Genomic DNA, 26,248 nt, shown 5'->3' with positions numbered 1-26,248 from the left:
AGAACCTGTTGAATTTGGTGCCCCTGTATCTAAACTCCCACCAGTTTGTACCTGATGCCTGAGCTGCACTGTGCACCAAGGTTTGGGTATTTGTTGCAAGTTCCTTAGGCCATGATAGTGGCCTCTGTCACGCAGCTTTGGTGCTGTGGTATTGTATTGATATCAAAGTGGTATTGGCACTGTGATTGCATTCTTGTGGCATGACCCAGACTGCTCACTGGAAGTTGGGGGGGTGACCTGGTAGAAGTCTACAAGATTATGAGGGGCGTGGACAGAGTGGATAGTCAGAAGCTTTTTCCCAGGGTGGAAGAGTCAATTACTAGGGGGCACAGGTTTAAGGAGCGAGGGGCAAGGTGTAAAGGAGATGTACATGGCAAGTTCTTTTTACACAGAGGGTGGTGGGTGCCTGGAACTCACTGCTGGGGGGAGGTAGTGAAAGTGGATACAATAGTGACTTTTAAGGGGTGTCATGACAAATACAGGAATAGGATGGGAATAGAGGGATACTGTCCCCGGAAGGGTAGGGGGATTTAGTTCAGTCGGGCAGCATGGCCGGTGCAGGCTTGGAGGGCCGAAGGGCCTGTTCCCGTGCTGTAATTTTCTATGTTCTTTGATCGCATCATAGTGAGGGCAACACTGGTATGATGCCAATGCTAACATGCCAACCTCACCACTCCAGCTGCTGCCCTCTCTTAACCTCACTCAACTGAACACACGCTCAGAACAGCACGGAATATCCAGCAGCTCTGAGTTTAAGGTTCAGCAACTTGCAGTTTAGCTGTTGATTAATCCGTACTTGGTTCTATTTTGAGTCTGTAGAAGTGTGGGCTGTTTTAAGGAGCTGCTCACAGTTGCTGAGGTCGACAGAGGGTGATCCGCCCTGTGGGGAAGGCACTGAGCGTGACTGCGAGGGCTTGGGCCCAGCTCCAGTCACTGGCCATCTTGCAGCAGTGCCCCTCGGGCAGTGAGTGGGGCACAGGCGGCAAAGAGGACAAACAGTTCCCAGGGAGAAGAGGAAGAGGAGGAGGAGAGCTTTCAACAGGAGGGCTTAACCACCTCAGCGTCTCTCTTATCACCACAACAGGAGGAGGGTGTGGGCCATCTGCTGTTCACAGGGGATGTACTCACAGAACTCTGCCAGCCAGCAGCCACAGAGCAGGGTCAGGATGGCACTGCCAGTGGATCTGAAGATGGCAGTGACCTTGAATTTCCTTGGATCAGGATCCTTCCAAGGTGGAGCAGATGACATATCTCCCAGTCCACTGGGATCTTGCTGTGCCCTTTCAGAACAAGCGGAGTGTTCACATGGCGTACTCTGGATAGCCTCCCATGGTGGAGGGAGCCATCAGCTACGGACTTTGCCAGCACAGCAATCTGGAGCGGGGAAGGTCATTTCTCACTGAATGTGCAGTGAGGGTGCAGTTATACTCAGTGTGTTGTACTGGGAAATGCCCACTTGCCTCGTAGCAGTCACAATACTTACCGTTCACTCCCCACCCGCGCCCCCCTCACCATCCCTCAAAAATCAAACTGACCGTCAGGTGCCAAAGGCTCTCCTGGTGTACATGGTCAGCGTGTGCACAATAACAGCTCTGCTACACACAAAATACATCAGAAATTAGACCCTGGGGGTCCTAATGCAATGGTTCAGTTGCCTGGATAATGCTGGGGACCCTTGCAGGACTCACTGGAATGGGACATTGGTTTGGGATCTGCTGCATCCTCCACAAGCTGGCTATGGGCACCTGGCCCTGTTGCCCAGGGTCCAGGCTCCCCTGAGGAGGGAGAGGGAGAGGAGAAAAGCGAGGCAGCCTGTACTCCATATTCTAGCAGTCACAACTCTTCCTGATCCCCTCACTTTGAGCATCTGTTGACTCACACACCACTGTCCTGATTTGCTGTTTTCTCCTGGGTTATCAGCACAATTGCCAACCCAGGGGTGGGGGATGGTAGAAAGATGCACTGAATGGTTTTAAAGTTAATAAGTGGCCTGGAAGGGACAAGGTTGAACACATTGACCCTAAAGGCGTAGGTTTACTGGATTTTGCAATGCATTGCAACAAATAAGCTAGCCTGAGCAGAAAGTCTGCAGCTGCACTTTGACTTGCTTTCCAGCTCCGTTTACGCAGCAGCTTTGAGGCTGAAGATTTGAATTCTTGCTGCTGCTCTCAGGGAGGGGAATGTTTCAGATGATGCTGTAAAGTAGCTGGGTTGTGTCTTTCTGTCCCACATGACAGAGTTCGCAGCCAGGCAACTCCACAATCTGTAAACTCCTCCAAGATTTCATCGCACAACCATTTGGAAGCGACTGATCTGGGACTTTTCTGACTCTTGGCAAACCTGTCAGAGTTTTTGAGGTTTTGTCAGTGATAAGCATTGTCAGCGTTGGACAAATCTGACCTTGCAGCTTTCAAACCTTCCGACACGGAGAAGAGTTTCATTTGCTGTGAATTTATCAAATATTGCATTGAGTAAGTTAACCTCCTCACTCTTCAATCACCTGACAGTTTAAGGCTTGATTTTGTTCTTAAGTTTGGTCATTTAGACACTATTAAGGGTTCACGGTTGGAATAGAAACACAGACCTTAATCATTCATAGAGAAAGAACTTGAGATAAAATTATTTTATTCTCGGACATAGATTTCACTTTGTGATCTGCATTTCTTTCATCAATTCTATCACTTTAATATGGGGGATGGTGTAGTTATTTACTGGATGTTAAACCACTTGAAAACCATCAGTGCTGCTGTTAATATTTCTGTTCACCGACATTACAAACAAACTGTGAAGCTACACAGAATAATGCAATAAACTTAAAGTAATCGCAATCGGTTTTATGAGTTCTCAGAGTTTGACGCTATCCCACTGTTCAATGGAAAACTTCATTCTTTACAATAAAGTAAAGCTTCCTTTCGGTCTTATTGAGGAATTGTTTGTTTTGATTTTGATTTGATTTATTATTGTCACATGTGTTAACATATCATGAAAAGTATTGTTTCTGGCACGCTATACAGACAAAGCATACCGTTCATAGAGAAGGAAATTAGAGAGTGCAAAATGTAGTGTTACAGTCATAGCTAGGGTGTAGAGAAAGATCAACTTAGTGTGAGGTAGGTCCATTCAAAAGTCTGACAGCAGCAGGGAAGAAGCTGTTCTTGAGTCGGTTGGTGCGTAATCTCAGACTTTTGTATCTTTTTCCCGAAGGAAGAAGGTGAAAGAGAGAATGTCCGGGGTGCCTGCGGTCCTTAATTATCCTGGCTGCTTTGCCGAGGCATTGGGAAGTGTAGACAGAGTCAATGGATGGGAAGCTGGTTTGCATGATGGACTGGCAGACATTTACGATCTTTGTAGTTCCTTGCGGTCTTTGGGCAGAACAGGAGCCAGACCAAGCTGTTCTCCCTCGTACTCCCTGCTCAGTGACATTGCCATCCTCAAGTCACTTCCTAACTTATCCAGTGATCCAGTTTGCTGCTTTTCTTTGTCTTTGGTGTTGCTGGTGTTTGGGATATGCAATCAGTTGGAGTTTCTGACATTTTCAGCGAGTTGGAAAGTATTTCATTTCCTGTAAAACATTCTGATTGTGTATGATGCTGTATAAATGAACTCTATCAGACTCCTTCCCCAACTCTTAAATACAAAGATTACCCTCCAGGTCTCATAGAGACTTATAAAATTCTAACAGGACTCGACAGGGTAGATGCAGGGAGGATGTTCCCGATGGTGGGGGAGACCAGAACCCAGGGTCACAGTCTGAGGATTCAGGGTAGACCATTTAGGATGGAGATGAGGAGACATTTCTTCACTTAGAGAGTGGTGAGCCTGTGGAATTCATTACCACAGGAAGTAGTTGATGCCAAAAATTGAATGCATTCAAGATATAGCACTTGGGCCAATGGGATCAAAGGTTATGGGGAGAAAGCAGGACCCGTATCGAGTTGGACGATCAGCCATGATGGTGATAAATGGTGGAGCAGGCTCGAAGGGCCAAATGGCCTCCTCCTGCTCCTACGTTTCTATGGTCAAATTGGATAATTGGATACTCTCCAAACTACAACCACCCCCCCATGCCCACCCCCGACCTCTGGTCCAGAATGCTCCTCTCTTCATCCGATTAGAAGCCAATCTTGTCAATTAGGTTGACTTCCAGTCCAGAATCCTGTTGGAAAAAGATTAAACTCCACGGCAAGTGGAGACACACAGGCTTTCAATCTGAAACTCTGACCCGACTGCAGTCTGTCTGGAGGTAACAGTAGGAGAGGTGGTGATGTAGTGGTATTCTCACTGGACTAATAATCCCAGGAACCAGGGTCTGGAGACCCAGGGTTGAAATTCCACCACGGCAGATGGTGGAATCTGAAAAAATCTGGAATGAAAAGAATAAAGAACAAAGATAATAACAGCACAGGAACAGGCCCTTCAGCCCTCCAAGCCTGTATTGACCATGCTGCCCAACTGAACTAAAGTCCTCCACCCTTCCAGGTGCCATATCCCTCTATTCCCATCCTATTCCCTCTATTCCCATCCTATTTATATATTTGTCAAGTTGTCTCTTAAAAGTCACTATTGTATTTGCTTCCACTACCTTTCCTGGCAGCGTGTTACTGGCACCCAGCACCATCTGTAAAAACTTGCCTTGTACATCTCCTTTAAACCTTGCGACTCGCACCATAAACCCGTGCCCCCTAGTAACTGACTGTTCTACCCTGGGAAAAAGCTTCTGGGAAAAATCTCTCCCACTGTTACCACCTGCCATTGGTGCATGTTGGAAGGATATATAAGTTAATAATTGACCAGTTTGGCTGTGTTATGAAGTGGGATTTGAACCTGGAACTCCATTGTTTTATGGCCAGTGTATTTTTTATTCAGACCAGTGGAACAATTCTCTCGTTGTCCCAGTTGAACCTGTTTTAAGAACATAAGAACATAAGAAATAGGAGCAGGAGTAGGCCATCTAGCCCTTCGAGCCTGCCCCGCCATTCAATAAGATCATGGCTGATCTGTCGTGGCTCAGTTCCACATTCCCGCCCTCTCCCCATAACCCTTAATCCCCTTGCCTATCAAAAACCTATCAACCCGTGTCTTAAAAATATTTAGAGAGGCAGCCTCCACCACTTCAACGGGCAGAGAATTCCAGAGATTCTCCACCCTTTGAGTGAAGAAGTTCCTCCTCAACTCCGTTCTAAACCGCCCCCCCCCTTTATCTTGAGGCTGTGCCCCCTAGTCCTACTGTCCTTTCTGAGCGGGAAGAGCCTCTCCACCTCTATCCTATCCATCCCATTCATCATCTTATACGTCTCAATGAGATCTCCCCTCATTCTTCTAAACTCTAACGAGTACAAGTCTAATTTATTCAGCCTCTCCTCATAGTTCAACCCCCTCGACTCCGGCATCAGCCTAGTGAACCTCCTCTGCACTCCCTCCAAGGCCAAAATATCCTTGCGTAAGTACAGCGCCCAAAACTGCACACAGTAGTCCAGCTGCGGCCTCACCAATGCCCTATACAGCCGCAGCAAGACCTCCCTACTTTTATATTCAATCCCCCTCGCGATGAAGGCCAGCATCCCATTCGCCTTCCTGACCACCTGCTGCACCTGTAGGCTGGGTTTTTGATATCTTGCTGCCATTATTAGTAATTCTCATGTGGATGGTGAGTTCATGAGTAATTCTCAGTCTGATAAAAGGCCATTGAGCTGAAACATTTGTTCTTGTTTCTCTCTCCACAGATGCTGCCTGACCCTCTGAGTCTTTCCAACACTGGCTGTTTTTATTTCAGATCTTCAGCATCCACAGAATTTTGCCTCTGAATTATTCTCAGCCTCCCACTCTATGTGGCTCATTCATTGGAGAAATTGCTCGTGGCCATGCACATAACCCCCCCAGTCACACACACATACATTGAAGTTTTAAAGTTTACTTATTAGTCACATGCTGCAGCTTTTTGCCTTATTAATAAAGCGAAAAGTTGCAGCACGCTACAGTGCAGAGGGACCTGGGGGTCCTTGTGCATGAGTCGCAAAAACCCAGCCTACAGATGCAGCAGGTGGTCAAGAAGGCGAATGGAATGTTGGCCTTTATAGCGAGGGGGATAGAATATAAAAGCAGGGAGGTCTTGCTGCAACTGTACAGGGCACTGGTGAGGCCGCAGCTGGAGTACTGTGTGCAGTTTTGGTCGCCACACTTGCGCAAAGGATATTTTGGCCTTGGAGGGAGTGCAGAGGAGGTTTACTAGGCTGATACTGGAGATGAGGGGGTTGGACTATGAAGAGAGACTGAATAGACTGGGTCTGTACTCGTAGGAGTTTAGAAGGATGAGGGGGGATCTTATAGAGACGTGTAAGATAATGAAGGGGATGGATAGGGTAGAGGTAGAGAGATTCTTCCCGCTTAGAAAGGACAGCAGGACTAGAGGGCACAGCCTCAAGCTAAGGGGGGCGCAGTTTAGATCAGAGTTGAGGAGGAACGTCTTCACTCAGAGGGTGGTGAATCTCTGGAATTCTCTGCCCATTGAAGTGGTGGAGGCTGCCTCGCTAAATATATTTAAGTCACAGGTAGATAGGTTTCTGATAGACAGGGGAATTAAGGGTTATGGGGAGAAAGCAGGAAAGTGGAACTGATCCACTTCAGATCAGCCATGACCTTATTGAATGGCGGGGCAGGCTCGAAGGGCTAGATGGCCTACTCCTGCTCCTATTTCTTATGTTCTTATGTCACAAGTAAGGCATACAGTAACACTGCAATGAAATTCTCCCAGTCACCACACTCCAGTGCCTGTTCAGATCAATGCACCTAACCAGAGCACTCAGAAGAAACCCACGCAGACATGGGGAGAATGTGCAAACTCCACACAGACAGTGACCCAAGCCGGGAAGCAAACCCGGGTCCTTGGCGCTGTGAGGCAGCAGTACTAACCACAGTGCCGCTGTGCTGATATACAGGTTGAGAAATAAAAATCTACTGCATCCAGACACACGCACACACACAGCACCCAGCAGGACATTCCAACCTGATTTAGCAGCAAACACTTTGTTCCAGCACAGCCTGATCTGTACAACTTACTCTCAATATATTTAATGATGTAACTCCCATTCTAAGCCAACATCATTAACCCTTGAGAATCAGTGACCCACCAACAGCACAAACCCTGTGACAAATAACAGTGGAAACCAACACATGAGCTGCGTTTAGTTACCAAATAATAAAGTGCTAAATGATAGAGAGAAGGGAATAAATTAGAATTAGCCAGATTACACACACTGTATGGAACGTAACAGCCAGTAACGAGCGATCAACAGATTCCCCTATTTGCTGAGTGAGAATGTTCAATCACTTAAACTCTTTGAGATTTCTCCACCCCTCCCGTCCCTCCTTCCCGTTTCCCCCCCCCCACCCCCCAATTCCAGTCTCTAATATCCAAGCAATGATCTTGATGTGGGACGGTCAAATTCACAGGTCAATGTGATTCCTTCCAGGTATGAGGGATGGTGCAGACCGTCTGTTACTGGACAGGTAAACTCTCAGCCAGACAGAGAGCAGGCAAAGACCTCCATGGGGGTTGCAATTTGGGACGGAAACCAGCACCACTGGGATGGAGGGGTGGCTGGGGGCGGGGATGGGGGAGGGGGGGGGGTTCCCTCCCTGACAAAGTGCTGCCTCCTGTTCGAATGGGGAATAAAGCAGGCACTTCCTGAGCTCAGCTTCCACAAGAGGCAAATCTGAAAGACGTGCTGGAATTCGCTGAGAATTCTGCCCAGGACTTCATTATCCGGCCTCAACCTAATTCTTGCCCATTGTGAGGCCTCATGCCATTGAAAAGGTTACAGAAGGTGCCGAGAGATCTTAACATTGGAGCATTAATAATCCCTTTAGGGATGCGGAGGAGTAAATAGCTGCTGTTTTGGCAAACATGAGAGGCGTCTCCTGTGCTGTAACAATCTGTGATTTGTCTTTGTTCCTATGAAGGGAGTTAGGATCTTTGTGGAGAGTCAGTGAGCTTTATTGCTTCCAATAGCAGATTGAGACAGACGATTTTACAGGGTCAGATAGTTCACTTTGACCATGAGAATGACCGTATTTCCATCATTCAGGAACAGACTAAGTTGATCTTTCTCCACATGCCGGCTATGACTATAGCACTACCTTCTGCACCCTCTCCTTTCATTCTCTATGAACAGTATGCTTTGTCTGTATAGTGCACAAGAAACAATACTTTTCACATAATAATACATGTGGCAATAATAAATTAAATCAAAAATCAATCGGTAGGTTTCGGTGTGGATGAGCTTTGGTGCTCGGGGGAATGTTCCCAATAACCTAAACTTAAAATCGAGTCTAATGTTGTAATGGACTGCTGCTAAACAGGCTGGAGAGAAATTCTGACAGAGACTCTCAGCAGCTAATATCAAAGAAAGGCAGTCTTGTTGAATTTATAGATCACCTTTTACATCCTCAGATAATTCTAAAGTGCCTCACAATTAATGAATTATTTCTAAACTGCAAACACAATGGCTGATGTTCACATTGTAATGTAGGAAAAGTGTGAATGGATAAATGACCAGATTATCTCTTTCCATTGGTGTTGGTTGAGGGAGGTTGGCTATTGTCTAAGAGAGTTCCCCTGCTCTTCCGAAACCCCCTATCTGGAAGGGGTAAGCACTAAATGGTGTAAGCACTAAAGCTGTTCAAATAATCGGCATCAGGAGTGATAATCCTGGAGTGAGACCTAAGGGCAGGAGGTCATGGACTCTGGGTCTGCACAGTACTCGCTCTGGGGATTTGATGTACTTTTCCCTTTGCTTCATTTTCAGCCCTCACTCATGGATACCTCTCTTCATTTCCATAAAACCATAGGACATTGAAGCAGAATTAGGCCACTCGGCCCATCGAGTCTGCTTCACCATTCTATCATGGCTGATTTTTTTCTCAGCCTCATTCTCCAGTCTTTTTCCCATAACCCCTGATCCCCTTATTAATCAAGAACCTATCTATCTCTGTCTTGAACATATCTATCCATCTCCTTTAACTGCCTGGTACAATGCAGCCCTCCAAGAGTTGTTAATTTGTGGCATCAATGTGAAGGTTTTTCAACTGTGCTTGCGAATGATTTAGAACCTGAATCTAGATCAGCTCCGTGGCCTTGAAGCATCTGCAACTCTTCACACAAGAGAACCTTTGGAATTTGACTATTTTCCAACTAACGTAGATGACCAAGGTATCTTTGCGATAAGTCATTAGTCTTGTAATTAGTTTCCTCCAGTTCTTCAACATCAGGATCTTTAACATTTTACTTGATGTTTAGAATGCAGCTGGTGTGCAATCAGTTTAATGTTTTGTCATTGAGAAAAGAAAGGGCTTGCATTTGTATAGCACCTCTCGTAGCCTCAGGACAGCCCGAAGCATTTCACAGCCAATGAAGTCCTGTTAAAGTGTAGTCATTGTTGTAATGTAGAAAATGCAGCGACTGTTGTTGGTGATCCAGGTTTCGCTCCAATATAACAGTGTGTTCATATTTGCTTATTAGTATGATGTTCAATCCTATGTTATTCCAATTAGTAAATCAATTGACCGAATGTACTTGTTACCATTCCACTGAACTAGTTAAGCTTGTCCTCCAATGATAAATTATCCAATTCAGTTAAGCCTAGGTAACAAAATCTGTTCCAACTTCCAGTGTGAGGGTAAACAATTAAAGTTTCTGCTGTAGTCCTCAAGCCGTGACCATTTCCTTCTTTAGTTTGGACGGCGAGACAAAATTAATCTCAGGCAAATGTAAAATTGTTGCAAAGCAATTTAATCTCCAGTTCTCAACTGTAGAACAATAATTGCAATGTCAGCAAAAATCAATTCCTTTATCAACACATGTTTCATTTTGTTTTTCTGTGTATCGTATTCAAGAATTTTCCATCTGATCTGACTATTGGCACTAAATGAGAAAGCATCTCAATACAAAAGATACCAGAGTGCGAATACTCCTATTCGCCAGCCTGATAGAGTTGGACAAAGATACATGAACAAACATTGATTATTCTAACATATTCTCTGATTGTGCAAATAGTGCCGTTAAATATTGAACCTTACAATGAGTACATGGCTTTTTATTGCTACTTGTCATGGAACTTAGATCATTACAATTTAACTGTGTCACAAAATTGCATCCAATTTGAATTAATTTCGATTCCAGTGTTGTAAGAATGCAGTATGACTTAATCAGGCTATGTTTACAATGAAACTATTGACCTCAGGACCGAGCCCACGCCAAATTTCAGATCTTGCTCATTTTCAGGTGGGGCTATTTGCGCTGGGTTGGTTGGGTCAAGGTTTTTTAAAATATGCATTTGTGGGAAATGGACACCGCTGGCATTATTGCCCATCCCTAGTTGTCCTTGTTCAGAGGGAAGTTAAGAGTTAACCCCATTGCCGTGGCCCTGGAGTCACATGTAGGCCAGACCGGATAAGCACAGCAGATTTCCTTCCCTAAAGCACATTAGTGAACATAAGAACATAAGAAATAGGAGCAGGAGTAGGCCATCTGGCCCTTCGAGCCTGCCCCGCCATTCAATAAGATCATGGCTGATCTGTCGTGGCTCAGTTCCACATTCCCGCCCTCTCCCCATAACCCTTAATCCCCTCTCTTATCAAAAACCCATCAACCCAGCTGGGTTTTTCCAACCATGGCTTCATGGCCATCAGTAGATTCTTAATTCCAGATTTTTTTATTGAATTCAAACTCTAGCACCTGCTGTGGCAGGATTCGAATCCCAAGTCTCCAGAACATTAGCTGAGTTTTTTGATCAATAGTCTAGGCCACGAGGCCATCACGTCTCTGGGAGGATGGAGAAAGATATGTATGCAAAATGATAGTTAGTTACAGACCATCGCGCCAGGGCAGCACCCCTCACCACACCAGCTGGTAAAATATCTCATTCATCAATAATAATACAAATTCATATCTGGCAGCTTAAAAAAAATGACTGGCTTTCGGATATTGCCGGCATTCTGTCACTTTCATCGGCACAAAGGGAGTCTGTGTACAATCCTCCAAGGTCAGAATACATGAGGACATTTTATCATGCATTCTACAACTGACTCAGATTATTAAGATTCTTTGTTGAGTCAATGTTCTAATGGTTTGATTCAGCGCTCAGTGGAATGGAATCATACAGAACAGCAAGGTTCCAGGGTGGATCTGCAGCCTAAATTGGATTTCTAACCCTCCACAATATCTGTATTAAAACCCATGGAGAATTTTTAAAAATAGTTCTTTAATTTTCTTTGAAAATTTTAATTTCTTAATAATTTATTGATGATAAAAGCAAGGAGAAATGACAACGATTCCAAACAAGTAATGAAGATTGCAACGGTGATGGAAAGGTTTGATGTGGAGATGCTGGTGTTGGACTGGGGTGGGCACAGCAAGAAGTCTCATAACACCAGGTTAAAGTCCAACACACTGCTCCGAAATTCGTGCTTTCAAATAAACCTGGTGTTGTGAGACTTCTCACAATGGGAAGGCTGTGAAACAAGGGATGGAATTCTCTCAGTGCGATGCTGGATGATTCTGGCCATATCTGCTTAGTAAGAAGTCTGACAACACCAGGTTTAAGTCCAGCCGATTTATTTGATAGTAAACTCACAAGCTTTCGAGGGTTCCCCCTTCATCAGGTGAATGGAGAGTTCTGGCCTCAGACTGAGCATCAGCACACACAGTTTATAGATCACTAATCAGAATGCGAATCTTTACACCTAACCTGCTATTCAAGTCTTAAAGTGGCTGACAATGTGAGTGGAAGGAGTACTGTCTGTGCTGTTATATGTACTGTCTGAGGCCAGAGCTCTCCAGTCACCTGACGAAGAGGTTAACCTCGAAAGCTTGTGAATTTACTATCAAATAAATTGATTGGACTTAAACCTGGTGTTGTCAGACTTCTTACTGTGTTTACCCCAGTCCAACACCGGCATCTCCACATTGTATCTGCTTTGCCGGCCAGGCTGGTCGGATCCTGCACCAGATTCAGCGTTTGGAACCTTATGCACAGGGAGGTTCCCTACCAGCTCCCCTGAAGGGCCAGCAGCTGATTTATCCATATGCTCTCAGCTGATGGGGTTCAAAGGTCACAGTGCCATATTTAAACACCAGTCCAGCGCACTCCTATCTGTCTTTCCAGACCGCCCATCTTCACATGTCAGGAACACAGAGGGGAAAGACTAGCAGCTTCAACAAGAAAGCGCCACAAGCTTTCAGTGACAGAGCCCTCACGGTCCTCACTTAGGGAGTGTGGGCCCATCATGTGTCCCCCTCCCTAAGGATGGCTCAGTGAAACACAACGGTCTCTCCACTCTGGGAGGTCAGTGCAGCTGATCATCGCCCTCACTCAGTGCGAGGAGGCTGCAGCAGAGCTCGCTGGCGAGGGTCAGGATCACTCCTTGGGCAATACAGAGCTTGGTGTCTCACAACAACCCAGTATGGATCTCAGCTCCATCACTGCACCCAATCCTGCGATTCACACAGAGCACAATATATCCTGAAACCGATTCAGCTTATCCACTATCGCTGACCTGTGGCTGGTACCAGCAGACCATGGACAGCCAGCCCAGTGGTCCCTAAACCCCAGAGCATGTCTGAGGATAAGGATGAAGCACCGTCACGATGCTCACCGCACTCTCCCCCAGCGCAGAGACACACACCTCGGTGGGGTACAGTTCAACGTTACACACAGGATCACTTTCTGGAGAATCCCTCCCTGACATGTCCCTACAGCAGCGTGGATATCCCAGGTCTCGGGCACTCGGGGAGGGCTGTTAGAGTCCAGCCCCTTGCTCACTCATAGCACGTTGGCACAGTGGTTAGTGCTGCTGCCTTACAGTGCCAGGGACATGGTTCGATTCCCAGATTGGGTCACTGTCTGTGTGGAGTTTGCACATTCTCCTCGTGTCTGCATGGGTTTCCTCCAGGTGCTCCAGTTTCCTCCCACAGTCTGAAAGATGTTGGTTAGGGCGCATTGACCGTGCTAAATTCTCCCTCAGTGTACCCAAACAGGCACCGGAGTGTGACAACTAGGGGATTTTCACAGTAACTTCATTGCAGTGTTAATGTAAGCCTACTTGTGACACTCATAATAAATAAACAAGATGAAGAGCCTGTGGCAGTGGCTGCCAGCTGTCCGGTGGAGATCCAATGGCAGGGATCAGGATATTGGGCAGGGTTTTGACAGTCACTGTCAGAGTGCAGCACAAGGTGGAGAAATCCCTCCACATTCTGTCTGATATCGAGGCTCCAAAATACCAACATGACAAAGTTCACCGTGGAGATCTTGCTCCAGCAGGTTCCGCCAGATCTGCCACTCACTCCATTGGCCACACACTCTGCAGTGCACCATCAGGACGTACACGGGAACAGGCACCTTGGCCTCCCTTCCCGTGCCCCATCTCCCCCAGGGGTCAGGCCCAGCCACTCTGGCAGCCACAGGAAGGATGAATGTCAGTCGGACACTCCAGGGGCCTCCCTCAGGACAGTCCAAGAGTGTACATTCACTCACACGCCTCATAACATACAGTCTGTGTGTATCGGCTTCCAGTAACAGATGCGCTAGCCTTTAGACTGCTTGTCCATGTGCCATTCAGCCTCAGCAGGATCCAGCTTCCTTCCCTTTGGACTTCCCATCATTTGCCTTCATTCCCCACCTCCTTGGCCCCCTGCTTGCCATCATGGGTCCTTGCCCTTAACCCACCCCTCTCCTTGCATATCTCACCTTCCCCAGTGCCCCTTCATGTTTGCCCTTCCCCGCTCCTCACACTGTCCTCTTGCACATTGCCCCCTCCCCGCATTGCCTTTGTCTACCCCAACCCCTCCCCCTCACCCCCTCCCCCATTGCCTTCGTCTACCCCAGAGACTGGTGCCCAACACGTCATGGGCTTTGTGCGTCACGTGCATCTTGAAGTCTGTCGCAAACTGAGGACGGGCTTGTGTATGCCAGCCTTCAGCGATCTGGTTTGGTGCCAATGTGATTTCCCGCTGGCGAGATTCCGGAGTGGACAGCCTGATGGGATTCTGGTGGTTAGCCGTTTTAATGAGCATTCATGAGATATAAATAAATGTAAATTGAATTTGGGCCACCTGCCAGCAGGAAGAGCGAGCTGCCATTGGGAGAATTACAAGGGGACTTTCCCCCTGCAGGTTTCCATCCTGTTGGTGCTCACCAGATTCACCGTGCCCACCAGCAAACCCACCATGGACTGGTTGGCAGAATCCCAATGCTGGCAGCAAGTGGAGAGCGAATGGTTATCAAATAAAAGCTTCAGGGACAGGACTGAATGGATGGAGCAACCCAGAGTCTAAACTAAGTCAGCTGGTGTCAGCCAGGTCACTGAGCAAAATGTTCCTCGAGCTCAGGTCCTGTTTCCAATTCCCAGCCACTGATTTCTGTACGAGTGTGGTTAAATTCTGCAGAGCCAGGTCTGGCTGGGATTCTCCCTCCCTTAAAGAGAATTCTGCCTCTCACATTTCAGGAATTTTCTGGAAGGTCCATAAAACAGCCAGAACACAGATGGAGGCTATTCAGCCTGACGTGCCCATACTAGCTCACTGTAAGAGCTGCTCTCACCTTCTCCCCATGGATCATCAGTTAATTCTCCAATATTTTTTGTAAGCGAGGATTGATCCTGTCTCCGTCGCATTCACAGCAGCTCCTTGTACCTCAGCACAAGTCAGTGTGCTCAGGAAAAGGTTGGGGGAGGAAAAAGCACCTCCTTTCTTTTCTCAGTTACAGGGGCCGATTGTGAAGAAGTGATGTGTAAAACGTTGCTGACACGACTTCAATCCTCTGTCACGTTTTTCCCGAGTTTCAGAACCCAGGCTTGATCAGAAAGTGGCAAAACACTTGAAGGATTAGTCAGGGGACGGGGAGGGGGGGGGGGGGTGGGTGCGGTGATGCTGGGGTGAGGGTGGGGAGTGAGGGTGGGAGTGTAGGTGGGGGTGAGGGTGGAGATGAGGGCGGGGGGGGGATGCTGGGCGTGAGGGTGGGGGGGGTGAGAGTGGCAGTGTGAGTGAGGTGGGGGTGGGGGTGGGGGTGTGGGTGAGGGTGGGGGTGGGGGTGTGGGTGAGGGTGGGGGTGGGAGTGTGAGTGAGGTGGGAGTGAGGGTGGGGTGAGGGTTGGGGGTGAGGGTGAGGGTGGGAGTGTGAGTGGGGGTGTGGGTGGGGGTGGGAGTGTGAGTGAGGTGAGGGTGAGGGTGGGAGTGGGGGTGTGGGTAGGGGGTGAGGGTTGGGGGTGAGGGTGAGGGGGGGTGGGGGTGTGGGTGGGGGGTGAGGGTGGGAGTGTGAGTGAGGTGAGGGTGAGGGGGGTGGGGGTGTGGTTGGGGGTGAGGGTGGGGGCTGAGTGCAGAGGGTAGGGGCACAGGTTTGACCCATTCTTGCCAGTGGTTATTGTGGTGAACAGAGGGTGCTCAGAAGGGAAGGAAATATCCACTAGCGTTGATGCTGCTTCTGAAAACAAAGAATAATTGTGATTTATACTCCGCCGTGTACAGCTTCAGAACGTTTCAAAGTCCTTCACCACCAATTAATGACTTTTTAAAGTGCTGTCAGTCGGAATGCAGGCAGGTTATCTGAATAAAACAAATCCCCACAAACAACAAAAGGAAGCAGCGAATCTGTTGTGTTTGTTAATAAATACTATCCAATCAGTCATCTGGAAAGTTTCCCTGCTCCGATTGTAGTGACAGTAAGAAGTCTGACAACACTAGGTTAAAGTCCAACCAATTTATTTGATAGTAAAGTCACATGCTTTCAGGGTTTGTCAGGTGAATGGAGAGTTCTCCATTACCGATTTATCTGTAAACTGTCTGTGCTTTATATGCTTTGTCTGAGGCCAGAACTCTCCATTCACCTGACGAAGGGACAAACCCTGAAAGCTAGTGGCTTTTGCTACCAAATAAACCTGTTGGACTTTAACCTGGTGTTGTGGAACTTCTTACTGTGTTTACCCCAGTCCATCGCCGGCATCTCCACATCCTGATTGTAGTGTTCTGGGATTGTTTACAACAAACTATGACACTGCGGCTTAACTGAAAGACAGCAGCTTTGTCAATACATCACTCCCCCGGATTTTCTGCCTAAGTTTTTAAATCACATGTTTTATAAAAGTAAAAATAAATCTTGCAACGGAATAGATACTAAAAGCTTTAAATTCATGCTCAAGGATTACATCCATGATAAAGAATTCTGTGGGACAGAGTTAGTCTCCACTTGGGGATAGTCAGCATGGCTTCGTCAGGGGAAGATCATATCTGACAAGTTTGATTGGATTTTTCGAGGAGGTGACTAGGTGTGTAGATGAGCGCAGTGCAGTTGACGTAGTCTGTATGGAATTCAGTAAGGCTTTTGACAAGATCCCATGGATTCCAGGGCATTTTGACAAATTGGATCCAAAATTGGCTTAGTGGCAAGAGGCAGAGGATGATGGTCGGAGGTTGTCTTTGTGACTGGAAGCCTGTGTCCAGTTGTGTTCTGCAGGGATTGGTGCTGGGTCCCTTGTTGTTTGTAATGGTGTAGATGTGAATGTGGCAGTACGATCACAGGTAAACTCACAGATTACACAGAAATTGGTGGTGTGGTAAATAATGAGGAGGAAAGAGTTCGGTTACAGGGTGATATAGACTGGCTGGTCAGACAAGCAGGACAGCAGCAAATGGGATTTAACCCTGAAAAGTTTGAGGTGATGATTTTAGATGGACTAACAAGGCAAGGAAATACACAATGAATGGTACGATGCTAGGAAGTGGAGGATCAAGGCGCATTTTCAAAAATCCCTGAAGGCAGCAGGACAAGCAGATAAGGTGGTTAAGAAGGCATATGGGATACTTGCCTTTCTTAACCTAGACATAGAATATAAGAGCAGGGAGGTTATGATGGAGCTGTATAAAACACTGGTTAGGCCATAGCTAGAGTGCTGTGTGCAGTTCTGGTCGCCTCACTACAGGAAGAAAGTGATTGCGCTGGAGAGATTCACCAGGATGTTGCCTGGGCTGGAGTGTTTCAGCTACGAAGAGATACTGGATAGGCTGGGGCTGTTAGGCAGGATCTGATTGAGGTGTACAAAATAAGAGAGTCAGAGATAGGAAGAAACATTTTCCCTTGGTAGTAGAGAGATCACTAACCGGGAGCATTGATTTAAGGTAAGGGGCCAGAGTCTAAGAGAGGATTTGGGGTTCAAACCCAGAGAGTGGTGGGAATCTGGAACTTGCCTGAAAGGGTGATAGAGGCACGAACCCTCGCAACATTGAAGAAGCATTTATATGAACACTTAGAATGAGAAATACGGACCAAATGCTGGAAAATGGGATTAGAATAGATACGGCATGATAGAAAGCACAGGCACGATGGACTGGAGGGCCTCCTTTCGAGCTGTAAAAAAACTCTAGTCAAGGAAAATTGTTAGATATGAGTATTAAAGATTATAATATCAAAGCAGCTGATGGAATTAAGATACGAATCAACCATACGAATCAACTGCTCACACATAAAATTGAAAAATAAGCCAGACAAGTTGTGAACCACAAAGAGAGCCAGAATATACAACTAGTTCTATCATGACAGAGGAATGATGTTTGTGTATTGCCAAGGTGATAACTCTGTATAGGTATCATGTAAACGTCACTGCGCGTGTGTAAACTGTGTAATATGGCCCAGCCCAGAAACTAGCTGCAGCAGTGAAAAATTACAAAGCAGCTTAACAAATGGTGGAAACTGTATTTACACTGCTGTTTGAGGAGGTGTTAATGGCAGGGACTCCTAAAGGGTGTCGGGTGCCCCACCTGCAGAATGTATAAAACTGCACTGTCAGCAGGAACAGGCAGAACACAGACTTCCCAGAGACTCAATTTAATAAATCGTGAACAGGTACAATGGTGGCTTCCATAGCTTGTATAAGGTGTATCTGTGGGTAAAAAAAAAATCCAGTGTTAGAAGATCAAACAGTGTGTACTGAGTCCGCAAACTTCAACTGAACAAACCGTGTTGTAGGTAAAATGTTAGAATCCGTCATCAAGGAGGAAATAGCGAGGCATCTTGAGGGGAATTGTTTGATAGAGCAGACGCAGCACGGTTTCGTTAAGGGGAAGTCGTGTCTGACAAATTTATTGGAGTTCTATGAGGATGTGTCTAGGGCGGTGGATAGAGGAGAGCCGGTGGATGTGGTCTTTCTTGATTTTCAGAAGGCATTTGAGAAGGTACCTCACAAGAGGTTATTGCAGAAGGTAAAGGGGCATGGAGTTGGGGGTAGGGTGTTAGTGTGGATAGAGGACTGGTTGTCAAATAGGAGGCAGAGAGTGGGGGTCAATGGGTGCTATTCGGATTGGCAGTTGGTGACTAGTGGAGTGCCCCAGGGGTCGGTGCTGGGGCCTCAGCTATTTACCATTTATATAGGTGATCTGGAGGAGGGAACCGAGTGTATGGTGTTGAAATTTGCTGATGACACCAAAATTGGTGGAAAGGCAAATTGTGCGGAGGGTGTGGAGAGTCTACAGAAGGATCTAGATAGGCTGGGCAAATGGGCCAGGAACTGGCAAATGGAATTTAATGTTGGCAAGTGCGAGGTGGTCCACTTTGGTAGGAATAATGGTAGGAAGGACTATTACTTACGTGGCGAAAAACTGCAGCAGGCGACGGTGCAGAGGGACCTCGGGGTCCTTGTGCATGAGTCGCAAAAACCCAGCTTGCAGGTGCAGCAGGTGGTCAGGAAGGCAAATGGGATGCTGGCCTTCATAGCGAGGGGGATTGAATATAAAAGTAGGGAGGTCTTGCTGCGGCTGTATAGGGCATTGGTGAGGCCGCAGCTGGAGTACTGTGTGCAGTTTTGGTCGCCGTACTTACGCAAGGATATTTTGGCCCTGGAGGGTGTGCAGAGGAGGTTTACTAGGCTGATACCACAGTTGAGGGGGTTGAGCTATGAGGAGAGGCTGAATAAACTAGGCTTGTACTCGTTAGAGTTTAGAAGAATGAGGGGAGATCTCATTGAGACATATAAGATGATGAATGGGATGGATAGGATAGAGGTGGAGAGACTCTTCCTGCTCAGAAAGGATAGTAGGACTAGGGGGCACAGCCTCAAGATAAAGGGGGGGCGGTTTAGAATGGAGTTGAGGAGGAACTTCTTCACTCAAAGGGTGGTGAATCTCTGGAATTCTCTGCCCGTTGAAGTGGTGGAGGCTGAGAGGGCGGGAATGTGGAACTGAGCCACGACAGATCAGCCATGATCTTATTGAATGGCGGGGCAGGCTCAAAGGGCTAGATGGCCTACTCCTGCTCCTATTTCTTATTATGTTCTTATGATCCAACTGAATGGCAGAATGAGGAAGATGCATGGCTTGTTCCCAAGTTGGATTCTGCTGTTATTATCAACTAACCAGAGCTTGCTGTCTTCAAAATAATTGGTTCTCAACCTGAATGAGCACTAACGGCATGAGTTTTGTGTTATAACAGATCTTGCCAATCTTCAACACCAACAAGTGAAAAATGAACACTCATGAGACAGATGTACAGTACAGCCGATGGAATGATAATGCACAGGATCAGGTCACCATCAGCATCTCTGCAATAGAAGCGTCAGGCTGTAAACGGTAAAACACATCTTCCAGCAAGATTACCCCATAATCCATTATATATTCAGAAAGTAACAGTTTGTGGACAGAGACATGTCTGTTCCTTCATCAGAAATCTCAGTTGAAAGTTTAAATAGAGGAGCTCAGGACAAATATAAGTTTGTTATTTTTAACCAGTAAATGCCACTGAGATGAAATGATGTAATGGTGAAATTATATTTTAAAATATACATTGTTTTGAATAAAATCTCACAGAAGCAAATTTTTATATTGTTAAATTAATAAAGAGGTTATGGGTCAGATGTATCATTTACACCTTTTAAATCTGTAATTTTTACCATATTTTCTTTTCTCGTGGAAGCTTTTGATTTGATTTGATTTATTATTGTCACATGTATTGCTATCACAGTGAAAAGTATTGTTTCTTGCGTGCTATACAGACGAAGCATACCATTCATAGAGAAAGAAACGAGAGAGTGCAGAATGTAGTGTTAGAGTCATAGCTAGGGTGTAGAGAAAGGTCAACGTAATGCGAGGTAGGTCCATTCAAAAGTCTGACAGCAGCAGGGAAGAAAGTGTTTTTGAGTTGGTTGGTACGTGACCTCAGATTTTTGTATCTTTTTCCCAACGGAACAAGGTGCAAGAGAGAATGTCCGAAGTGTGTGGTGGGGTCTTTAATTATGCTGGCTGCTTTGCCAAGGCAGCAGGAAGTACAGACAGTGTCAGTGGATGGGAGGATGATTTGCATGATGGGTTGGGCTAGATTCACAACCTTTTGTAGTTCCTTGCGGTCTCGGGCAGAGCAGGAGCCCATACCAAGCTGCGATACAACCAGAAAGAATGCTTTCTATGGTGCATCTGTAAAAGTTGGTGAGAGTTGTTGCTGACATGCCAAATTTCCTTAGTCTTCTGAGAAAGTAGAAGCGTTGGTGGGGCTTTCTTAGCTATAGTGTCGACATGGGGGAACCAGGACAGGGTGTTGGTGATCTGGACACCTAAAACCTTGAATCTCTCGACCCTTTCTACTTCATCACTGTTGATGTAGACAGGGGCATGTTCTCTGCTTTGTTTCCTGAAGTCAAGCTTCTTTGTTTTGTTGGTTTTGAGGGAGAGATTATTGTTGCTGCACCAATTCACCAGATTCTCTGTCTCATTCCTGTACTCTGTCTCGTCATTGTTTGAGATCCGACCCACTATGGTGGTGTCATCAGCAAACTTGGAAATCGAATTGGAGGGGAATTTGGCCACACAGTCATAGGTGTATATGGAGTGTAGTAGGGGGCTGAGAACACAGCCTTGTGGGGCACTGGTGTTGAGGATGATCGTGGAGGAGGTGTTGTTGCCTATCCTTACTGACTGTGGTCTGTGAGTTAGGAACTTCAGGATCCAGTCACAGAGGGAGGAGCTGAGGCCCAGGCCACTGAGTTTGGAGATGAGTTTCGTGGGAATAATGGTGATGAAGGCTGAACTGTAGTCAATATATAGGAGTCTGACATAGGTATCCTTATTATCTAGGTGTTCCAGGGCTGAGTGCAGGGCCAGGGAGATGGCATCTGCTGTGGACCTGTTGTGATAGCAAACCATAGTGGATCCAAGTAGTCCGGGAGGCTGGAACTGATTCGTGCCATGATTAACCTCTTGAAGCACTTCATAATGATGGATGTCAGAGTCACCGGCCGATAGTCATTAAGGCACGCTGCTTGGTTTTTCTTAGGTACCTGAATGATGGTCGTCTTCTTAAAGCAGATAGGAACCTCAGATTGTTGTAAAGAGAGTTTGAAGATGTTTGCAAATACCCCTGCCAGCTGATCCGCACAGGATCTGAGTACACATCCAGGTCTCCCATCTGGGCCAGCTGCTTCCCAGGGGTTGGTCTTCGAGAAAGCTGCTCTGATATCTGCAATGGTGACCCCAGATATAGGTTCATCCAGGGTTTCCAGGGTGGAGGGTATGCTCTTGCTGACCTCTTCCTCAAAACAGGCATAGAATGCATTGAGCTCAAGAGGGAAGGGTGTGTTGGAGCTGACGATTTTACATGCCTTCATCTTGTAGCCTGTTATGTCTTGCAGATCTTGCCATAGTCTGTGTGACTAGCCTGGGACTCTAGCTTGGTCCGAGTACTGTCTTTTGGCTGCAACTGGAGTACTGTGTGCAGTTTTCGTCCCCTTATTTGCGAAAGGACATATTGGCCTTGGAGGGAATACAGAGAATGTTCACCAGGCTGATGCCAGAGATTGGGGGGAGGTTAGCTTATGAAGAGAGATTGAATAGACTGGGTCTGTACTCATTGGAGTTTAGAAGGATGAGGGGGGATCTTATAGAGACATATAAGATAATGAAGGGGATGGATAGGGTAGAGGTAGAGAGATTTTTCCCGCTTAGAAAGGATAGCAGGACTAGAGGGCACAGCCTCAAAATAAGGGGGGGAACAGTTTAGAACGGAGTCTAGGAGGAACTTCTTCACTCAAAGGGTGGTGAATCTCTGGAATTCTCTGCCCGTTGAAGTGGTGGAGGCTACCTCGTTGAATATATTTAAGTCACGGGTAGATAGGTTTTTGACAGACAAGGGAATTAAGGGTTATGGGGAGAAAGCGGGAAAGTGGAACTGATCCACTTCAGATCAGCCATGATCTTATTGAATGGCGGGGCAGGCTCGAAGGGCTAAATGGCCTACTCCTGCTCCTATTTCTTATGTTCTTATGTGGTGACTGTATCCATAACTCTCAGAGGATATCAGTGATATCATGCTGACCAGCTGAAGCTACCTTTCAATGAGATGTCCGTGATGATGCAATCAGTTGTCAGTTTTGAGACTGGTTCTGAGTAAGGATATTGCCGGGTATCGATGCTCATTCCATAGGTGAGCTCCCCCAGCACTCAGTTGCTGAGTTTGATGGGCAAAGTGTCAGCTGGAGCTGTAAGAGTGACAGAGGAATAAAAACAGAAAATGCTGGAAATACTCAGTGCGTTAGACAGCATCAGCCAAGAGAGAAACAGAGTTTGTGGGTGGAATTTTACTGGTTTGTCCCGCCCATCGATGGGCAGAGCGAGCCGGTAAAATCGCATGAGAACGGAGAAATCAGCATCACGCCCGACTTCACGCCTGTCGCCATTTTACAAGCCCCAGCTTTCCAGCGCAATCGGCCTCTCACAGAAATGGGCGGGAGGCTGATTCATTTAGTTTAATCTGCTTTATGTTTGCTTAGTGAGCCCAGCACTCAATTGTCTAGGCTCGCTTGCTTTTCTGGCCTTGGCAGCGAGGAAAACACCTGCTCCCCATGAACAGGGAACAATCGTGTTGGCCTCGCTGGTGGAATTGAAGGCCATTAAGCTCCCCCCCCCCCGCCTCCGGGGGAGGCTGGGGACAAGGCGGGGCTTTGGCTGTACCACACTGGCAGTGTCACCCTGGCACCATGACACTGCCACCCTGGCACTGTGACACTGCCAGCCAGGTATCTGGGCAATGCCCACTGGTGACCTGGGCAATGCTCACCAGGCATCATGGGGCCAATAGGGTGGGCCAGTGTTAGTACACAGCGCCAGGGACTCGGGTTCAATTCCGGCCTCAGGTCACTGTCTATGTGGAATCTTCCCACTCTCCCCATGTCTGCATGGGTTTCCTCTGGGTGCTCCAGTTTCCTCCCACAGTCAGGTTACATGGTTTGGCCATGCTAAATTGTCCCTTAGTGTCCCATGATGTGTAGGTTGAGGGCTTAGCGGGGTAAATACGTGAGGTAATGGGAATAGAGCCTGGGTAGGATGCTCTGGTGAAGAATCGGTGTGTACCTGATGGGCTGAAAGGCCTCCTTCTGCACTGCAGGGATGCTACGAGATTCTGTAAAGTTGCAGAGGCAATTTCTGCCACATCTACTCCAGGAATTTCCTGCCCTTAGTGCCCATCAGACACACGGATGTCAACATCATCTATACAAATACATGAATTCCAATGGTTTTTGTTTTTTATTGGGTTTCATATTAGATTCTGATCCCACTGCAGGTTTGGTCAGAGGGAGTTACAGAGAAACAGTGGGACTGGGTGAAAGCAGTGATTTCTGGCATCTCCCTTGACGTTCTGACCCAGTTAGGCTGATTTCAATGTCAAAGTACCCAAGCTAAGCTAAAGGAAGCTTTTTTTCACAGTGATTCCCCAGTGCTAGTATTTTAAGGGTTAGTATCATAGAGTCCTAGAGTCACAGAGGTTTACAGCATGGAAACAGGCCCTTCTGCCCAATTTGTCCATGCCACCCTTAAGCCAATCCCAATTTGGCCCATATCCCTCTACACCCATCGTACCCATGTAACTGTCTAAATGCTTTTTAAAAGATCTCCGGCAGCTTGTTCCAGACATTCACCACCTTCTGTGTGAACATAAGAACATAAGAAATAGGAGCAGGAGTAGGCCATCTAGCCCTTTGAGCCTGCCCCGCCATTCAATAAGATCATGGCTGATCTGAAGTGGATCAGTTCCACATTCCCGCCCTCTCCCCATAACCCTTAATTCCCTTGTCTGTCAAAAACCTATCTACCCGTGACTTAAATATATTTAGCGAGGCAGCCTCCACCACTTCAACGGGCAGAGAATTCCAGAGATTCACCACCCTTTGAGTGAAGAAGTTCCTCCTCAACTCTGATCTAAACTGCTCCCCCCCTTTCTTGAGGCTGTGCCCTCTAGTCCTGCTGTCCTTTCTGAGCAGGAAGAATCTCTTTACCTCTACCCTATCCATCCCCTTCATTATCTTACACGTCTCTATAAGATCCCCCCTCATCCTTCTAAACTCCAACGAGTACAGACCCAGTCTATTCAGCCTCTCTTCATAGTCGAACCCCCTCATCTCCGGTATCAGCCTAGTGAACCTCCTCTGCACTCCCTCCAAGGCCAATATATCCTTGCGCAAGTGCAGCGACCAAAACTGCACACAGTACTCCAGCTGCGGCCTCACCAGTGCCCTGTACAGTTGCAGCAAGACCTCCGTGCATTTATATTCTAAAAAATTGCCCCTCTGATCATTACTGCACTCTGCAGCTGTGTCCTTGCGTACACACACCTACTTCTTGCTGTTGTTTGTAATGCTGACCTGATTTAATTTGTTTTTGTCCATTTCTCCTTCCAGGATATTTAATAAATTATGCAGTGGGAAGTTAGGCATTGTGATGAAAGTACTCGGAGGAATTGCTGTGTTCTGGATCATCTTCATCATTGGTTATGCGACTGGCTATTATGTCCACAAGTGCAAGTAGAAACACAAACCAGAAACCTGCAAGTTACCGCATTCCTGTTCTCACACCTGCTAAAAATTGTGAACTCTCTCAGGTGTTGCTTCTCGAGTGACTTGCAGTTTCCCATTTGATATAATGAAACGATCAATCTAAAATTCACCCATCCTGTAGCTTGCTGGATGGAGTAAGCCAGTGTTTGACTCTTCAATTCCAAAATTCATCCTGACATGGCTTGTTTATCTTAAGGGAAGATTGTTCTGCGGGATTTTGTTGAGGAAGGCACATGCACACAGGAGGGATATAACATATCAGCAGCCCAGTGACACTACTGCAATCACAACAATATAAAAACTAGCCATACACAGACCAACATTCGTTATATGTTTCTTCTTTAAAGAAAATATTCGAGCAAATGTATCTTCCATTGTTATTAAGATGCTGGAAATCTGAAATAAAATCATAAAATGCTGAAAATACTCAGCAGGTCTGGCATCTTAATCAGCTGGGCAACCTCCATAGAGAGAGAAACAGAGTTAATGTTTCAGAATGATGAGTCTTCATCAGAACTGGCAAACTCTCTTTGACTAGAACTGTTCATTCTCTTTCTGTCTCCACAGCTGTTGTCTATTTGATTGATTTGGTTTTCTGTTTATCTTCCACTCTCACTGTCCAGATGCGAGGCAAGCAGACCAGGTATAGATTTGATTCCTGAGTTTGGCAGTAAACTCTCTCAATGACCTTGGGATTTGGCAAGGAAGTTTTCCAAAGTTGCTTCTCCTGGTCACTGTCCAATGACTCCCTCCTGCTGGAATATCTGCATGTGCAATTTAAGAAGTCTCACAACACCAGGTTAAAGTCCAACAGGTTTATTTGGCAGCACAAGCTTTTGGAGCGCCGCTCCTTCATCAGGTGAGTGCTGGCGTTCCGAGGAGCGGTATTCCAAAAGTTCGTGGAATTTAACCTGGTGTTGTCAGACTACTTACTGTGCCCACCCCAGTCCAATGCCGGTGTCTCCACATCATGCATGTGCAATGGGTGAGGGGGTACTCAGCCTGTGATATCCTCCAAGGGCAGCCAATGAGCCGTGTGTTTCTGGTCAGCCATATTGCTGTGGATCAGAGGCCAGATCAGGCAAGGAAGGCAGAATTCCTCCCCAAAAGGACATTAGTGAACCAGCCGGGTTTTTAATTGAGTTTTAATTCCAGATTTTATTGAACTCAAATTTCACCACCAGCCATGGTGATATTCAAACCTGGGTCCCCAAAGCATTGCCCTGGGTCACTGGATTACCGGTCCAGTTACTATTCTGATTACTGATCAAATACATTTCCAACTTCTCAATACACCAATCCATTCACAATTTATTCAAAACCCTTTTCCTGCCCACAGGGACATCACTAGAACAAAGAACAAAAACAGCCCGGGAAAGAGGCCCTTTGGC

At 46.6% G+C, this 26,248-nt stretch overlaps 1 protein-coding gene across 1 annotated transcript; it reads left to right on the top strand.

Annotated features, from left to right (window-relative positions):
• The first annotated feature begins 1,447 nt into the window (after nucleotides 1-1,447).
• Nucleotides 1,448-25,448, top strand: smim1 (small integral membrane protein 1). Its single transcript, XM_080215050.1, has 3 exons — nucleotides 1,448-2,471; nucleotides 19,472-19,608; nucleotides 24,702-25,448. Exons 2-3 carry the CDS (start codon nucleotides 19,505-19,507, stop codon nucleotides 24,826-24,828), a joined length of 231 nt encoding a protein of 76 aa, XP_080071176.1. The 5' UTR covers nucleotides 1,448-2,471; nucleotides 19,472-19,504; the 3' UTR covers nucleotides 24,829-25,448.
• The last annotated feature ends 800 nt before the right edge of the window (nucleotides 25,449-26,248 follow it).

The sequence above is a fragment of the Carcharhinus amblyrhynchos genome, chromosome 30, assembly GCF_965287045.1.
Source record: "Carcharhinus amblyrhynchos chromosome 30, sCarAmb.v2.hapA, whole genome shotgun sequence".
Classification (NCBI taxonomy): Eukaryota; Metazoa; Chordata; class Chondrichthyes; order Carcharhiniformes; family Carcharhinidae; genus Carcharhinus; species Carcharhinus amblyrhynchos.
Note: the sequence above shows the minus strand (reverse complement) of the source record. Positions and strands in the feature narration are given on the sequence as shown.

What these genes read in the sequence shown, in the direction of transcription:
- smim1 (XM_080215050.1), top strand. Translation starts at nt 19,505, where the DNA reads ATGAACACTCATGAGACAGATGTACAGTACAGCCGATGGAATGATAAT. An exon ending in GAAGCGTCAGGCTGTAAACG is followed by an intron (nt 19,609 to 24,701) that starts GTAAAACACATC and finishes TTCTCCTTCCAG; the next exon opens with GATATTTAATAAATTATGCA.